This window comes from Physella acuta, unplaced genomic scaffold, assembly GCF_028476545.2.
Source record: "Physella acuta isolate Inbredline_101_S28 unplaced genomic scaffold, ASM2847654v3 ptg002227l, whole genome shotgun sequence".
NCBI lineage: Eukaryota > Metazoa > Mollusca > Gastropoda > Physidae > Physella > Physella acuta.
This window is the reverse complement of record NW_026733727.1, coordinates 10,001-28,578: the sequence shown is the minus strand read 5'-3', so window position 1 is coordinate 28,578 and position 18,578 is coordinate 10,001. Positions and strand designations below refer to the sequence as shown.

The following is an 18,578-nucleotide window of genomic DNA, read 5'->3' as shown; positions in this document are numbered from 1 at the left end:
GACGTACTACTGGTAGTTATTGCCCCTTGACCACATATTTCTCCTATCAATGAGATAAATAAACTCTTATTGATAATACATTGTCTCTAAACACAACCAATCCTTGTCTTTTATTTAGCTAAACAAAACTTACTCTTATCGTATTCTTAGCCTTAGCATGTCCATCTATAGTCCTAACGGTTAACATAACACTGACCCTGTATGTTACATCAAACATATATTGAACTGTTTGTATTAAATAATAAGACCCACATGCCTGTAATTGTAATCTTTAGCCCTAAAGGTTAACGGAGATTTTTACCCCCCCCCCCCTCACGTCCGTCACATATCGTCACAAAAAGCCAGAACCCCCCCCCCCTTAAAATGATGTCACACCTCAGCCTACAACACCCCCCCCCCCCTCAAAATTGCCGTTAAATTTTTCTTAAAATACTATATTTTTAAAACCTTTTATTACACCCACTTCCTCTGTCTGTCTGTCTAGATCGAAACGCCGGAGCGAAAATTCGGACACTTCTAACTAACAGATACTGTTCGTAATTGGTACGTGGGTCAAGACATGAAGACAATGCATCGTGACATTAAATTTGACTTAATTGGTCGCCTAATTAATTTTTTATGAATTAATTAAAATTACTTTCTTTAAATATATGAATGCACTACTATTTATATCACTATAATTAAACGCGTGGGCCGCTATAATAATAAGTATTTAAACAAGCGACCCACGCTTTAAATTATAGTGATATAAATAGTAGTGCATTCATATATTTAAAGAAAGTAATTTTTTTTATATAAAGTAACCGCAGATTTTTAAAAATATATATATATTTAATAAAAATTGTATTATTTTCTTCTTTTAGTGCATTTATAAAAGCTTGTAATTATAAACGTTTTTATGTATTTATTATTCCAAAATCTTATCTGAACTCAGTCAACATAGAGTATTTTAATCCATTCCTATTACAATTTATAAAAACAGTTTTCTAAAACGCGAAATAACAGCTAATATTCGTTTTCTAACATTCATTTTTTTATAATGCAAAAGTGTGACGTCTCACCATCTGAACCCCCCCCCCTTTTTTTCCCCTCATCACACACCGTCACAAAATTACAGATCCCCCCTCCCCCCTACGAGTGTGACGTCATTTATGGATGATTCCTTTATAGAAAGTCCACTTGAATGGGGACCCTAGTGCCAAAGTGTATTGTATAGTTAAGTTTCCTTTTCAAACCTTGAAGGTCTATACGGCAAGTGAAGTAGAGTTCACCTCTTTCTGTGAAACCTTAAACCTTTCTGTTGTTTTGTTCTTTTTTTTAGATTAAAGCCAAAATTAACTCAGATCATAGTTTGAAATAAATAAGAACTTTGAATATTTCAAATTTTTAAAAGCTGAAACATTGTCTGTTTTAATCCATAGGATTTGGCGATTGAACACATCAATGGCGAGCTGTTTGTTTCTTAACCAGTGCCAACTCTTTTTGTACTCGTTTTTAAAAAACTTATTTTTAGAATCCCGCTTCCTCAAATTAATACGTATGTAATCAATTATTTTTTTGTTGTTTTATAAAAATTATCGTGCTTAATTAAGTTTTTCAAAAAAAAAAGTAATAATGAAACAAGCTTAACTAATCAAAACAAAAATAATAATTTTATTAGAATTAATATCACATCAATGTATCCATTTTCATGCTGTCATTAATCGACAACAATAATTAATTAACAACGACTAGATTTTTTAAACAAATTAGCCAAAAATATTGCTAAATCTGGACACAGTTGAGGTATTTCAAATATCGAACCAAAACAAAACAGTGATGACTAACCGCGCAAGTGTTGAAAAAAAAAACACATAATTAACCAACAATATTGCTAAACCTGGACACAGCGAGTAATGTTGTAGAATACGTATAAGGTGCCGACGACCAAAAAGGAAAGAAAGTTGTTGGGTCATTGAACCCGTTAAATGTTATAGGGGTCGGTTGGCCAAAGTGGGTCTGGTTCAACATGGCGTCGTATCTGTCGGTGGGGATGTAGCCCTGGACCCCGTACAAGAAAGTGGTGTTGGGGATGTTACTCCAATCGTCGATGGCCGTCCCGTTCAGGTACTCGAATCTGTTTCCTGGGTACCAGAACGGCAGTGACTGAAATAAAAACGACATTACTTTGTATTACGTATAGTTTGCAATTGGTATGTGTAAGACACAAAAAGCCACATATGTATCAAATTAACACCAATCTTTGTTACAATATAATATGAAGTGGTGGTGTTTTGTGAGGCCGGTGTTGTGGTCTACGTCTAAGGCCTATAACTCACTTGCCCGATTATATGTTTGCCAGAGTGGATGTTTGCCCGAATGGGACAAATACCTTAAAAACGTTTACCCGAAAAAGTGTATGATATTACAAATGATCAAGTACAATTTATAAATGTATTTTTATTTGATATTTAGATATTTAAAAATTGTTGTAAATAAAAAATCTTTTTTTTTTAAATAAATGATGTAACATATGTAAAATATTTTAGTTTTAATTTATTAAGTATTGATACAAAAACACTTATATATATATATATATATATATATATATATATATATATATATATATATATATATATATATATATATATATATATATATATATATATTAAACGATGTTATAAGCACCTAGCTACGTTCACTTATCGCGATGGTTATAAACGGACAACTTCTTTCGAACTAGCCAAACTAAAGAAATCAATCATTTGTATTCAAGCCATTAGTCACAAAAGATGTTAAATATAAGGTCTAGTAAACGGTCAAACTAAAAAAAAAAGTGGATCCCACTCAATTCGCGATAATAAAAACACGCCATTTTAAAAATATGTTTAAACAGAAAAAAACCATTGGCGACCGTACGAATTTTGAAAGCGATAAGGTATTGAAAAACTTACAGAATAGCCTTTTGCAGAGCCGGAGAAGAAAACGTTCCAAGGTTCGTACTTTCCATCAGTGGTGTGTTCCATCAGCCAGTTGATACATCCTGTTATGGTCGTTAGGACTTGTGGGGGTATGTCTGTGTCACAACAAGGTAGAGAGGGGGGTTGTCGGTGGGGGAGGGGAGAAAGATAACGATTGTATTATATAATTGGTTTGTGATAAAATTTAGGAAACAACAACTGTTACTGTCTATTAGATGGAAAAGATCAGTTGTCAGTTAACTAGAAGCAGCTGTAATATCGTGGGCCCAACTTGGAGGAATCGTTCGAATATGAGCACGATGAAGAGGTGTTGTTGCGTCACTCTGCTTGACAGTTGGTCCACAGGAATGATGATGATGATGATGATGATGATGATGATGATGATGTTGATGATGATGATGATGATGATGATAAGGCAGTGTGCATTAAAAATGGTTATTCGAGATATTTTGTTCTTTGCTGCAAAATGTAAGGCATTGTGTAGAATTCTTGCATTCCTCATTTGGTGTATAAGATAACGAATTTAAAAAATTAAGTAAGAAAATAAGGAAACATATTCGATTTGTAGGCCTACACCGAAAGTGTGACACCGTACCGTCCTTCCAATGGGATGTTTTTGTTTTCTCATCATAAACACTCCACGTGTACATCAAGGCGTTGGCCGCCATTGCTGTTGTAAAAATTCTGTCCTCAGCATGAATCTGAAACGAAACAAAAGAAAGCCCAGCAGGTATAATTCAAATTAAACATCCCATTGTCTTTGTTTCATTTCTTCAACCGCAAAAGGCTTTTATCGATTACAGTTTTAAACTCCCGCTAGCTAGGATTATTTAAAAGCGTTATTGCAATACATGTCTTTACTTATAGCTGTTTTGTTCTAATATTAACTGTGAGCCACTTATCCCCTAAGCTATTGTGGGAATATCCTTTTCTTAACATACGAAACATGAAGAGATATTTGTATTAAAGTTAGGTCCATAATGTGTTATTGGAGACTTCTCCGGTATGTTTTTAATAAGTAAAGTATAAGAAGATTTAGGGTTTGAGTTTTGTATAGGGGACGGTGTGGTCGGACGGAAGAGCGTATATTTGCCAATTCCAACATCTAACGTTCGGACCCCGGACATATGAAGCTCTTTACCTAAAGACGCCAACATATCTAAGACACAATACTCTAAAACCAAAATTGCTGCATTGCAAATTGTTCTTACGTGGACAGAGAGTATGGAAACAAATCCAGATAAGTAGCCTAAATCGGACAAAAAGTCATTCGGCGAATAATAAGTACCTCTTACAGACTCGAGTCCGATATCCGAACACTGCTTTCGTGATATATGACATATATAAGCTCACTTAAGTCTCCATTATCATTTGAACCTTAGACACAAATGACGTAGGACCCACTCACTATAGACTCGTTCCTGTGGTTATAGTCCCCATCTCCCAGAAAATCGTCCAAATAAACTTTCTCCGTCGGCTCCACTCTCGCTTTAGATAAAATCTGTTTTGTCATTTCGCCCTCGGCAGCTGTTTTAAACATTTTGTATACGGCGTCCATAGCCTGTGTGGAAAAGACACACATTTTATATATATATATATATATATATATATATATATATATATATATATATATATATATATATATATATATATATATATATATAAGCTGTGAAGATCCATGGTAAGAGTATACGACGCTTGCGCTTAAAAAGGAGTTAGATTAATATGAAACGAGTTCTGTCGTCTTAGTTCCTCAATACCCAACACTGGATCGTGCAAAAAATGCAATGATATCACCTATTGTGTTGAACTTGACTTCATAAATACATCCAGTATAGCAAGTCGAGTTTAAGGGCGGTAAATGAGTAACACATTCAGACCATAGGTTCCATAAAGCTAGAGTTCCTCTATTTCTGGGACCTCGGGATGTAAAGGGTTAGTGTGATCAGTACTATGCCCAGAGCTGGGTACACTCAGTAACGTTCTACGGAAACGAACGTGGGATCTGAGACTTTCAGACAAGAGTCGGAAGCAGAGATAAAATGAACGGTACTTTAATTAGCAGTTTAGGGGTTGGCATGGTCGAGTCGGTAAAGCTCATGTTTGCTAAACCGAAAAGTCTCGAGTTCGAACCCTCGGGCAGATGAGGCTCGTTAGCTGGAGACAGCCACTCTTCTAGCAGAGACAACTCCAAAATTAAACAACTGCTGCCTTGTAGTTTGTTCTTGGTTAGACAAAGGCTATGGAAGCAAATCCAAAGAGAAACGCAGGTTGAAAACGGAGTCAATGGCCTCAATGGCGCATAACAAGTTAACATGTATCCTTAATTGTGTTGGAGGGGGATCTCTTCCAACACTAAAATAAAGAACGAAGAAAAAGAAGAAATTAGCAGTTTGACTAGCTGTAACACGGTGCGCGGACCTTTGACCACAGGTGCTTTGACCATAGGGGGTTTGACCATAGGAGGTTTGACCACAGCGGAGCTTTGACCATAGGGGCTTTGACCATAGGGGGTTTGACCACAGCGGGCCTTTGACCATAGCGGTGCTTTGACCATAGGGGGTTTGATCATAGGGGGTTTGACCATAGGGGGTTTGACCACATGTGTTTTCTCAGCAGAGGGTGTTTGATCACAGGTGGTCTATCCACTGGTGTTTGATCACAAGCGCTGTGTCCGGCTTTGATCATATTTGTGATACAATTAACACGATTTCATACATGTTTCCTGAGAGTACGTTAATAGAAATTAACATGTATTTAGAAAAAGCCAAGAACTATATTTTAGTCTCCACATAAAGGCTGGTGCTAGGCCTCATAGATTTATGTTAAATATAAATGAAACACAAATAATGCTACATATAACAAGTTTCACAAATAAATAATGTAGATGTACTTGAAAATACATAGCATATATAAAGGATAAAAAATGATACAAAACTTGCCAACAATATAGTCAAAGATGTAATACAAAAAATGGTTAACAAAATGACAGATATGCTATAGCACGCAAATATGTCAGTACATCTGTTTGACCATATGTCAATGGTTTTGACATAGAGTAGTTTAGATGACTTGTATTTATACGTGATGAATTAACATATTACATCATGTCGAAATTTAAAATATAATTTAGCAACTTTTAAAATAAATCCTTACCATATATGGACAGCATTGGACAAACCACCTGAGATCAAAGACCCTATGTGGACAAAACACCTATGATCAAAGCCGGACGCAGCGCTTGTGATCAAACACCAGTTGATAGACCACCTGTGATCAAAGACCCTCTGCTGAGAAAACACCTGTGGTCAAACCCCCCTATGGTCAAACCCCCTATGATCAAACCCCTTATGGTCAAAGCACCGCTATGGTCAAAGGCCCGCTGTGGTCAAACGCCCTATGGTCAAAGCCCCTATGGTCAAAGCTCCGCTGTGGTCAAACCCCCTATGGTCAAACCCCCTATGGTCAAAGCACCTGTGGTCAAAGGTCCTAGGACCCTGTAACACATACCCCACCCCATCGCGTAATGTCGTAAACATTTAAACATGAAATTTTAGTTGAGAAATTTAAGCTATAATTCATTTACTCGGATAAACGAAGTTCACAGTTTGAATTGCTTTACAATAAGTATTTAAAATGAAAATGTATACACAAAAGAAAAAAAAACAAGCCTAGATTGTGTAGACTCACCGGAACAGGAAGTGGCCCCTTTCGTTTTGCTGTTTCCAGTTCCGTCAGTGTCCGGGCCACGAACCAGTAGAACTCGATCTGTGAAGGGTAGTAGGTCAAGGCCAAATCTGGTCGGTCTGTCAGGTTGTTCCTCACCTCGAATGTGATCAGGGATGACGTGTTCAGGTAGATTTGCTGGTGAGGAATAATATTTTTCATTGAAACAGAGGACCTCTTCTTCGTTAACCCCATGTCTTCTTCGTTCTTAATTCTAAGTGTTGGAAGGGATCGAACTCGAGACTTTTCAGTTTCGAACAAGCCGACCCCTTTCCAACACAATTAAGTATACGTGTCAACTGGCTATGCGCCATTGAGGCCATTGACTCCGATTTCAGCCTGCTTTTCTTTTTGGATTTGCTTCCATAGCCTTTGTCCAACCAAGAACAAACTACAAGGCAGCAGTTGTTTGATTTTGGAGTTGTCTCTCCTAGATGAGTGGCTGTCCTCGGGGTCTGCCCGAGGGTTCGAACTCGAGACTTTTAGGTTTAGCAACCACGCCGACCCCCTGTTTGCCCTATGTGTCTTAGGCACAAACGGGAAAAGATAATGGTGATATTATTTATGTATAAAAATCGTATCGATGAGACGGCGTGGCCTAAGCGGTAGAGCACTACACTGCTAACCTGAAAGTCTCAAGTACGGGTACATAACTCATGTTAGGGAAAGTAAAGTGCTCATCGAACCTTCTCTTCATATGCCGAGGTCAATAAACATATAAACTCTACTTCATCTGCCCCAATGGATCGATAGGTCTAAAGATGATTCTGTACTTTTTATAGACAGCATCGACATTTATTATCTATTTATGCCTATAGCTATTCAATGTGTTCTAAATACGATTTAAGTGTTGGATTAACAGGTAAAATAGAAACATTCCGTTTAGACCGATATAATGAATAGATAGTAATTACAGTTGTTATTTAACTCGTAATGGATTTAATATTAAAAAAAACAACTTTGTATTTCCCACAAACTTTAGTGAAAATTAGCATTTTGCTGATGGGTCACCACGATAAAAAAATAACTCTTGTTGAATATTGTAATGCTACTGTCGGGAAACTACGACCCCCCAAGTGTCCACACCCCCGCCCGCAGAAAATTTAGTCCTCCCCCCCCCCTCTCCCCCTCCCCCGAAAAGATCAAGTGCCCCATCCCACCTCCTCCCCCCCCCCCCCCTCGTAGAAAAAGACCTGAAAGAAACACTCTACAACCCTAACAGCCAAAACAATAACTTCTGATCCCGATATAACTATGACGTCATTACCTCTAGCTCCGGGTCTCTTAAAACATCTGGGCTGACCAGGCCGGAGAGTATGGATGACGTCATGCCGTAGATGGTGTTGGCAGAGACTGTGACGTCAACGTTATTAAGCTGGAAGGGCATGTTGACCCCTAGGTAGAACATGGTCCGCACCTCTTCAATGGACTGGATCTGTTGGAGAAAGTTCTTTGGTCAGTTTCATGTGATGAATGGCGCATTTATTTTAGCGTTAAGCATTTAGTAAAATCAGTCACTAATTTATAGCCACGGCTGGGTAGTCAAGTCACCATTATAAATATTTTGTCACCATTTTTATTTATATAACATGCACGTCACCATATTTTTAAAATGTATTTATTCAGTTTTATGGGGTGGAGTGGTCTAGCGGTAGAGAGCTGGACTGCTAACCCGTAAATCTCGACTTCGAATCCGGGTTCAAGCCATGAGACCGTCCCTGAGTCCACCCAGCTCTGATGGGTACCTAACTCACGTTAGGGAAAGTAAAGGCGGCTGGGCATAGTGCTGACCACACTATCCTTTCATATGCCGAGGTCACAGAAACAAGTGAACTCTAACTTTTTTTGAAATCACCGATGTCATTTAAAAATGTTGTCACACGATTACTAAAGTTCTACCTACATAACTTTTAGATTGTTCTTGATAGTGTTTTAAAATTCTATTGTCACAGGTAACAACTATTTTCTCTCTTAGGGACAGTCTCCACCATTCAATGGGGTGGTTAACATATTCTTAAATAGAAGGTTGTTTTCATTGCCCTACCCATGACTAGATGAGTAATTCTCTTTAATCTACTTTTGTCGACCTAAGGTGTTAGAATTAACTACCATATAGCAAGACCACATATGCTGTAAATCGAAAATTTGTAGCAAAGTATACGAACATTGTATGTGATTCAATCTAATTATCAAATATTTTTTGAAACTCTCTAATTTTTACTAATCATCAATTTTTTTTTAAAAATCAATTTTGTTACCAAAACTACGGTTTTTAATAATTATCCCAAACAAGTATTTTCCAGTAAGATATTTTGTACTGAGATATTTTGTCTCAGATCTTTTCTTTGTGAGATAATGTGTCCTGATACCTTTTGTCCAGAGATATTTAGTCCTCATAATATTTTATAAGGGATATTTTAACTGAGATAATATGTCCTGATACCATTTGTCCTGAGATATTTATTCCTCATAATATTTTATGTGGGATATTTTAACTGAGATCATTTGTCCTGATACATTTCGCCTGTGATATTTTGTCCTGTCGTCGCGTAGACTGTCCCCTTTCGTCTACTGTATAAAGTATTTTCAAACCTCTAAAACCTACCCATGTTGGTACCAGTGCCACTTCTTTGCCTTCTGACCGAGCCTGGTCCAAAAATTTCCTAATGTACAAATATGTCCTGGGGTCGATTGTGTTTTGATTGGGATCACTGGAGAAAGGTCTGTAGGCGTATTTCTTTAAGGCGTCGATTGCTGGTTGGATAAAAAGAGCAGCATAAATGATTTGAATTATGTAGAATCCAGTTAAATTGTGAAGATTACTTTGAGTCTGTATAGATTACTAGCAAATTTTACGAATAACTATTTGGAAACTATAAGAAAATAAAGGTGTGGAAATACAAAAACAGCTTCTTTTTAATAACGGTGTTTGTGGTAGTTTAATGACTGGGTGGTAGACGGAATGACTTGTAAAGGAAAACATTATTAATCACTAAACAGGTCTAGACGTGACAATATATAAGGAAGGTAAGCTAGCGAGAACCCCAACAAATAAGTAAACAAACTATCAAACTAACCAGAAAATCAAAAAAGTACATAAACAAACTGTCAAGATAACAAAAAAAAAACCAACCCAACCAACCCAACCAGCTAACCAGATTATCAAACACATCCAAAACTGCACGGTGAAGTAAAGTTCGTTTTACCGGAAGTGATGTTGGTGTTCTGGGAACTCCACAGCTGCCAGCCAGTCTGGAACTGGTCCCTCATCTGGTACAGCAATGACCCGAGACCCAGGTTAACAAATGTGTCGTCAAAGTCTGGCGGGATGTGGAAGGCACGTACGAATATATCCCTTAGGACACAGAAATATTAAAGTGTTAACCTTTACTGAAAATAGTTTATCTGTTTGAATACATCCTTTTAGACACAAAAGTATAAAATTATTAACCGTTAATGAAAATAGTTCTAGCCGTACGAATACATCCTTTTGGACACTAAATTATGAAATTGATACCCTTTACTGAAAATAGTTCTAGTCCTAGGGTCATGAATGACAATAAAAATACCTTAACCCTAAAAGTTAATTAAGGCGCTTGAGTGAAACCCCCAGGGAAGGCGGAAGAGAGGACCCCCAAGACAGACCTGGAGGCGGAGTCTTCTTGAAGAACTGAAGCCAACAGGGATGAGTTGGGAGACGGCAAAATTAATAGCCGGGGATCTGATGAAACGGAAGGAAATGGTTGAGGCCCTTTGTTCCATAAGGAGCAAAGAGGACTAAGTCAAGTAAGTCAAGTCTAAAAGCTAATTGGCGCTGACCAAAAGCCCTTAAGTTAACAGAGTTTGGTGCAGTAAAAATAAACCTAATTCCATATTGGCTTATTGGAGAAAAAAACGAGAATGAAAAAGTACCTACTGTATGAATCCCAAAATTAACACAATTAGTGTTTATAATAAAGATTCTTTTTTTTTTACTTATTGTATACAGAGTATTTAGGAATTATTGGAATCGTGCGAATAGTCGCTTTCATGCGTCGTAACAAAACAAAACAGTTTTGCAATCGTTTCTGTATGTCTGTCTGGTCGTCTGTCTGTCTGTCTGTCGTCCTGTCTGTGAGTGAGCACCCTCTCCGCTTGGTGACGTAATTTCATCAAGTTTTAGATCCTAAACTTGTGTTCGTTTTTTTTTTAACGTTTTAGGTCTTTAATGTAACCAGACGTAGTACTTCCCTCTGTTTTATGAATTTTAAAAATCTCAGGTTTTCAGAATTTTATGTCGTATTTTCGTAAAACAGCATATTCTAGGAAATGTAATCGCCTCTGTGTTTTCTCAAAAAACAAACAGTTTTGCCACAAAGTTACCACCCATTTCGATAGCCCTGTTCCACTGGAAGTTTAAGCCCACAACATACAAAAATATATGAGAAAGTGTAGGGGAGATAACTCCCGTTTTTTTCCCTTAATATCAAATGCTGGTAATGCTTTGTCTCCCTTATTTGTTATAAACAACTGATTATTTTATAAGGTACAAAAATCTCAACACATACGAAAAAAATGTGTTTGAACCTACCGCGATTCTCGTATGATATACAAATGAACCGCCTGCCCTATGCTTAGAGTACATCAAATATAAAAACCTTTATAATAACAAGCATTTTAATGCACTAAAGAATGAAAATAAATTAACGTCTTTCTTTAATAAAAGCTTTGGTCGCTCGTAGGATCTCTTACAAATATTAACGACCAAATATTTTATTAAAGAAGCGATTTTTATTTGCTGTTTCGGTTGTTGTTTTTTTGTTTGTTGATATATTTGTTTTATTTTCCACTTTTTCATACTTCGTTCGTACTGAAGTTGATACCAAATAGGATACGAGTGAAAAACATTCGTGGTAAAACTCGATCAAATGCTTGCAATCTCTAAGATCACGGTCATTTGCCCCTTGTTAGTCCATGGTCGACACTTAGACACAAAATCACTTAGCCGTGAATAAAATAGTTTACTATTTATGGCCTACTCGCTAGTATTTAATCTTGTTATCTCCCTTTTATTATTGAATTTAGTAATCTTTTTATTAAATTTTAAATGAATAACTTAATGTCAAATAATTCGATTAAGAAATGAAGATACGTGCACTTTCTCAGAAGATAAGTGTATATGAAAAATTTGAAAGAAATCGCTGCATTAGAAGTGGGTCAAAATTGAGTTACAAGATTTGCCACAATTCCACAAAAAAGCAAACAAACAAACAAACTGATTAAAAACTTTTATAAGGTCTAAGAGTTACAAACATTGCAACAAACTCGCGGGGAATAAAACAACTGTAAAAACTATTATCGTAAACTCACTTTTGATTTAGTATGAGTTCTATATCTTTAGCAAGGTTGTTCAGGCCGAAAATTTTGAGAATTTCTTCTAGCGTGTTCAGAGGTAAGTCTCCTATCATCTGGAAGACGCCCTGGTAAGGCAAAGGTAAAAAAAAATAAACTGTTAAAAATGAAAGATTGTAAGTATAATAAACGGATTTGAATGTAATGGTTTGCTTGATGATCAATAAAATATACTGTATATCTTAAAATAAGAAAACTGCATTATTTTTTTTTAAGTACTCTTCAGAGGCGTAGCGACCCCTCCCGGCGTCCGGGGACAAACTTTCGATTTGCACCCCCCCTCGAACTTTTCATTTGCACCCCCCTCAAACTTTCAATTTGGCGCCCCTCCTAAGGTCGGCGCCCGTTGACATATGCCCCCCTGCCCCGCCCCCCCCCCTCGCTACGCCTCTAGTACTCTTTTTAAAAAAAGCATGTTATAATAAATTATAATGATATTGAAAATGTGAGGTTTTTTATTGCCTTTTTAAAGAGGGGAATAGGGGGGGGGGGGTGGGGGGGGGGGGGTACATATATACTAAATTTTGCGTGACATCATCTATTGACAACAATTTACTTATATAATGTGACCAACAGTTGTGTCTTTAACGACATACGAAAAGAGTCACTCTCTGATGTGACGCCTATGCAGACTGACGCAATTGACTGACGCTCTAGTTAAGATACAGATTTGAACCGAGTGCGTCCAGTGTATAGCCGTTACTACAAGCCAGAAAAAACCATACCACTATGTGTAAAATTTTAGCGATGTAATAAATCAGTACTAGTATTTTTTGTTTTCTCTTACACAATTTTTTAAAAGTAAATAATCCTCTTTAGACCTAGTGAACCATTTCATGAAGTAGAGTTCATATGTTTCTTGACCTCGGCATATGAAGGCTAAGGTGTAGTCAGCACTTTACCCAGCCACCTTCACTGTCCTTAACATAGGTTAGGTACCCATCAGAGCTGGTTGTGCTTAGGGACGTTCTATTGACTTGAACCCGGATTCAAACTCGAGACTTTCGGGTTAGCAGTCTAGTGCTCTACCGCTTAGGCCACGTCTTCCCATAACACAATTACTTAACACACACACACACACACACACACACACACATATATATATATATATATATATATATATATATATATATATATATATATATATATATATATATATATATATAAGCGTGAGTCTGTAACATAAGTGAAATATGTACAATTCATCACAAGAAAAAAAAAAAGGTAAACAATGATTTATCGATCAAAACATACAAGGAGAATAGTGGCGTAGCAATGGAAGGGGGTGCGGACCGCTCCGGGTGACACCATTTAGGGGGGGGGGGTGTGACACCATGGCAAAAAAGAGCAAAATATATAGAGAAAAATGATAATTCCACTTTAAAAAGTAATTAATTCGAGTGCTAAAAAGTCTTTTAAGAGCAAATTTGACAAATCCCGACAAGGGTGGAGGGGGGAGGGGGTGCTAATCGAAAGTTTGAGGGGGGGGGGGTGCACATCGAAAGTTTGAGGGGGGGTGCAAATTGAAAATCGTAAGCTTGTCACCGGGCGCCGGGAAGGGTCACTACGCCTCTGGGGGGTGACACCATTAAGTGCCGCACCGGATGACACCCGACCTCGCTACGCCACAGCAGGAGAGTAACTTTGTTTGGTATTTAAACATCGTCTATGAATGATTTTACACTCTGTGATGATGTAATAGGGGATGGTAATAAAATGTCAAGGTCATAGCTTAAAAAGAAAATAAATTTGGCTGCTAATTTAAGTTTTACGTAGTTTTTTTTAATGCTTTATTTTTTGTAAACCACAATTTTTTTTAAATTCGTTATTTTGTCGAATTTGTATGCGAACTGTCCTTGTTTTCTGGCTTATATCAACTTAGCTAGATAAAAAAAATAAACCGGGAGTGATCTCCCCTAAACTTTCTCGAATATTCTTATATAAAACAACAGGGGATGGGAACTCGGGCTATAGACATGATTTTTAATCCATTTTAAATACTTAAAGTTTTAAAAATAGAATAAAATCTCGTAGACAGATTAATTGCACACCAAGTGAACGCCAAATAAAAACGCGTATAATAGTGCGCAATATTATTAGTACTTTAAAAATTTACATTAGTTTTTTGAGAAATCGGAAGTAGCGTAAATTACTACTTCCAGTCAACGGAAATTACTCAAAATTTAACAGAAGTTAGAGAATTAGATCTTTTACTTACATGTGAAATTTTATTTATCTATATGAAATAGTACTCAAGTTATAGGCTTTTGAAAAATTCAAAGTAGGAAAAGTACCACTTCCGGTTATCGGAAATCGCTCAAAAGTTGATACGGATCTACGATTTTGATAAAATACTTATATATGAAATTATATATGAAATTTCATCAACCTAGCTGTAACGGTACTCAAGTTATCGTGTTTACACACGGACAGACAGACAGACACACAGACATACGGACAAGATTGCAAAATTATGTTTTTCCGTATCAGTGAGGTGTAAAACGTCGAGATTTGTAAAAATCTCGATTTATTTTTTTGCACGATTACAAGACTTTCTCTATACTTCGTATATACGAGAAAGTAAAAAGATGTCAAAATCTATAAGCTGGCTAATTCTTTGTAAAGGGAAACAACTCAACTTTTTAAAAAGTTTTACAGTATAGAGAGAGATAGACCAAAGATTTTTGGGAGTTGGGTATAAATTTTTTGTGACAATGTGTTTTAATAAAAGGCAAAGGGAAAAGGAAGTAAAATCCGCTGACAAATTAGTGGCTTTACTTTGTACCAAACCTACGTTTGAAGAACCAAACCTTATTAAAATATATTTCCGTATAAATATTTAATTTACACCATTTCTCTTATGGTTAATAAGCTAACGCCGACAGGCAAGCGTAAGAAATATATTTTATGATATATGGCCAGCTAAATCGTTGATGATGGGATATTTTTCAAGTGTACCTTTGCTCAGGAAATGTTATACAATCTACTTAAAACTAAAATCTTGTACTTGTCCTTTTATATTGTTTGCACTAACAGCAGCTTGTTGCGCTTTTAAAGAAGTTTTTAAATATTTTCGTTTTACAACATTTTTTTAGCTAGATCAAAATAACTTTCACGCGTCTCTTTTTAAGTAGCTTACGGGTTATTCCTGTAACTTTTTTCCCTCGTCAAATAAAGAAGTAAAATGTAATTTAAAAAATCGAGTTTACAGATACTTGATTTATAAATTTAAACTTCTGGAGGAAGGGGTGGGGTTGGTACCTTAGGGACCAGTGAACCATGTCCACCTTGGCAGAGGCGCAGTGAGGGTGGGGCAGGGGGTGCGGACCGTAACGGGTGACACCATTTAGGGGGCGACACAAAGTAAAAAATAGAAAAATGTAAAGAAGAAAAAATGCTTTTTGCCAGCTCCATTAATGTCTTTTAAGTACAAATCTACAATTATTACAATAGAGTGGGGGTGACACTATGACGTAAATGTTCTAACTGTAGAGAAAACATTGCTACATCAAACCGTATAATTAACAGACTATAGATAAACGATTGCAGTGATTAAAGCTTATACCCGTATGTGCCATATATTTAAATTATAGGTCTATGTAGGCAGACACAAACACACACACACACATATATATATATATATATATATATATATATATATATATATATATATATATATATATATATATATATATATATTTAATATGTTTCTTGCTGGTGTTGGGGGTGACACCACAATGTGCCGCACCGGGTGACACCCGACCTAGCGACGCCACTGCACGTTGTTTACTTGATTACTACGACACTGATTTCGCAATAAACTACTTGAGTTGCCCTCGTGGCTTGCAGTGATATCAGAAGAAAACAAATTCAAGGACATTTGGTGTGATAACATTCAGTTTTTTCCACTGGTCCTTATCTATCTCTATCGGTGTTGTGTTAAATGATGCATGTTGCTTCAGGTAAAAATAAATCACCTTGAGTGTACGTTGACCCCCCTCAGCAAGGGTGATGTAGAACACACCTCGCTGGCAGCCAATGTTTTAGGAGTGTCGCTGGACGCTTGGGGGAGCCACCGAATGAGCTCCCGTTGGCGATTTTGGAGTCGTAATCGATGGCAGTAGCCTACCGTAGACCTAGTGTAGGGTGCTCTTTAAAACAAATGTAAGCGCCAGTGCTCTTTTGGGAGATCGGAGTGCTCCGGATCATATGACCGCATGGGTACCAGGGAAGATTCTAGTACAATTTGATCGGTGTTTCGTGTAGTACCCCTTTAGTAACCCTGTAGTATCTTGTAGTTCCCATGTATTAACCCTGTAGTACCTGTGTCAAACCCCTGTGTACCAATGTAGTTCCCATGTATTAACCCTGTAGTACCTGTGTCAAACCCCTGTGTACCAATGTAGTTCCCATGTATTAACCCTGTAGTACCTGTGTCAAACCCCTGTGTACCAATGTAGTTCCCATGTATTAACCCTGTAGTAGCTGTGTCAAACCCCTGTGTACCAATGTAGTTCCCATGTATTAACCCTGTAGTACCTGTGTCAAACCCCTGTGTACCAATGTAGTTCCCATGTATTAACCCTGTAGTACCTGTGTCAAACCCCTGCTTACCAATGTAGTTCCCATGTATTAACCCTGTAGCACCTGTGTCAAACCCCTGTGTACCAATGTAGTTCCCATGTATTAACCCTGTAGTACCTGTGTCAAACCCCTGTGTACCAATGTAGTTCCCATGTATTAACCCTGTAGTACCTGTGTCAAACCCCTGTGTACCAATGTAGTTCCCATGTATTAACCCTGTAGTACCTGTGTCAAACCCCTGCTTACCAATGTAGTTCCCATGTATTAACCCTGTAGCACCTGTGTCAAACCCCTGTGTACCAATGTAGTTCCCATGTATTAACCCTGTAGTACCTGTGTCAAACCCCTGTGTACCAATGTAGTTCCCATGTATTAACCCTGTAGTACCTGTGTCAAACCCATGTGTACCAATGTAGTTCCCATGTATTAACCCTGTAGTACCTGTGTCAAACCCCTGCTTACCAATGTAGTTCCCATGTATTAACCCTGTAGTACCTGTGTCAAACCCCTGTGTACCAATGTAGTTCCCATGTATTAACCCTGTAGTACCTGTGTCAAACCCCTGTGTACCAATGTAGTTCCCATGTATTAACCCTGTAGTACCTGTGTCAAACCCCTGTGTACCAATGTAGTTCCCATGTATTAACCCTGTAGTACCTGTGTCAAACCCCTGTGTACCAATGTAGTTCCCATGTATTAACCCTGTAGTAGCTGTGTCAAACCCCTGTGTACCAATGTAGTTCCCATGTATTAACCCTGTAGTACCTGTGTCAAACCCCTGCTTACCAATGTAGTACCACTGTATTAACCGTGTAGTACCCTTGTTGAACCCCTGCAGTATCCCTGTAGTATCCCTATAGTATTCCTCTAGCACCTCTGCAGAACCCCTGTAACACACATGTAGTACATATATTGTACCCCTGTAATACCTATGTAATACCCATGTAATACCCATGTAATACCCCTGTACTACCCCCGGTTACGTATCACTGTTAGGGCTAGATTAAAAATAGTTTAGATCCTCTGAGAAAGTACGTTGTGGTTAGTCCCGTGATCTTGTTTTATTAACACGTTTTTATTAACTCAGCTTCGCGTGGATGTGTTTGTTGTTAAAATTGACATCGAAAATTAGCCCACTTCTGATTGCTCTATAGATCTGAAATTTGGCATGCAGGTTACTTTCGCCTAACAATTTCAGATGCAATCATAAAAACTAGCAATTAGAGACCGTAATTAGCTTAATTTAATTACGCCCAAAGGACCATAAAATTGAGGACATGATTTCTAAAGATACCGACAAGACTGGAGGCTTGTTGACACAGTTACTTCGGCCCCAATCGATGTGAGCGCGCTGGCCGTGATCGTATAGTGGTTAGTACTTCGCGTTGTGGCCGCGACAACCCAGGTTCGAATCCTGGTCGCTCAAGATTTTTTTAGTCCGTGTATTTATAAACACTTAGTCAATTCATACTTAATCAAGTCATTAGATAAAGTAGAAAATAAACTATATAAAAAACTTTTTTAAAAAACACGTTTTTCATGTGTAGCAACGGACTAAAAAGGAGAAAATAAAATACTTAAAAAAAACTTTAAAAAAAAAAACACGTTTTTCTTGTAGACTAAAAAGTAGAAAATAAATTTTTCTTTTCTACTTCCTCGAGCTGTGCAGATTCTTGTGATGACTGACAAAAAACGTGGGTCGGGCAGATGGGTCGGGAAATTTGATGGTGAACGTACCCACGTTTTTTGTCAGTCATCACAAGAATCTGCACAGCTCGAGGAAGTAGAAAAGAAAAATTTATTTTCTACTTTTTAGTCTACAAGAAAAACGTGTTTTTTTTTAAAGTTTTTTTTAAGTATTTTATTTAGTCTAAATTCGGATGTGGATATACATTGGTGCGAACGTGGGATTTGAGC

At 37.3% G+C, this 18,578-nt stretch overlaps 1 protein-coding gene across 1 annotated transcript in view; it reads right to left on the bottom strand.

Moving 5' to 3' along the window:
- Nucleotides 1-1,691: 1,691 nt before the first annotated feature.
- Nucleotides 1,692-18,578, bottom strand: part of LOC131932596 (uncharacterized) — a 24,393-nt gene continuing 7,506 nt past the window's right edge. The window contains exons 5-13 of the mRNA XM_059289526.1: nt 12,036-12,145; nt 9,893-10,041; nt 9,292-9,440; nt 7,954-8,121; nt 6,651-6,824; nt 4,369-4,521; nt 3,556-3,661; nt 2,934-3,055; nt 1,692-2,145 (exon numbers count right to left, since the gene is read on the bottom strand). Of these exons, the coding sequence (XP_059145509.1) occupies nt 1,858-2,145; nt 2,934-3,055; nt 3,556-3,661; nt 4,369-4,521; nt 6,651-6,824; nt 7,954-8,121; nt 9,292-9,440; nt 9,893-10,041; nt 12,036-12,145 (1,419 nt within the window). The 3' untranslated portion in view covers nt 1,692-1,857. The remainder of the gene's footprint in view (nt 2,146-2,933; nt 3,056-3,555; nt 3,662-4,368; nt 4,522-6,650; nt 6,825-7,953; nt 8,122-9,291; nt 9,441-9,892; nt 10,042-12,035; nt 12,146-18,578) is intronic.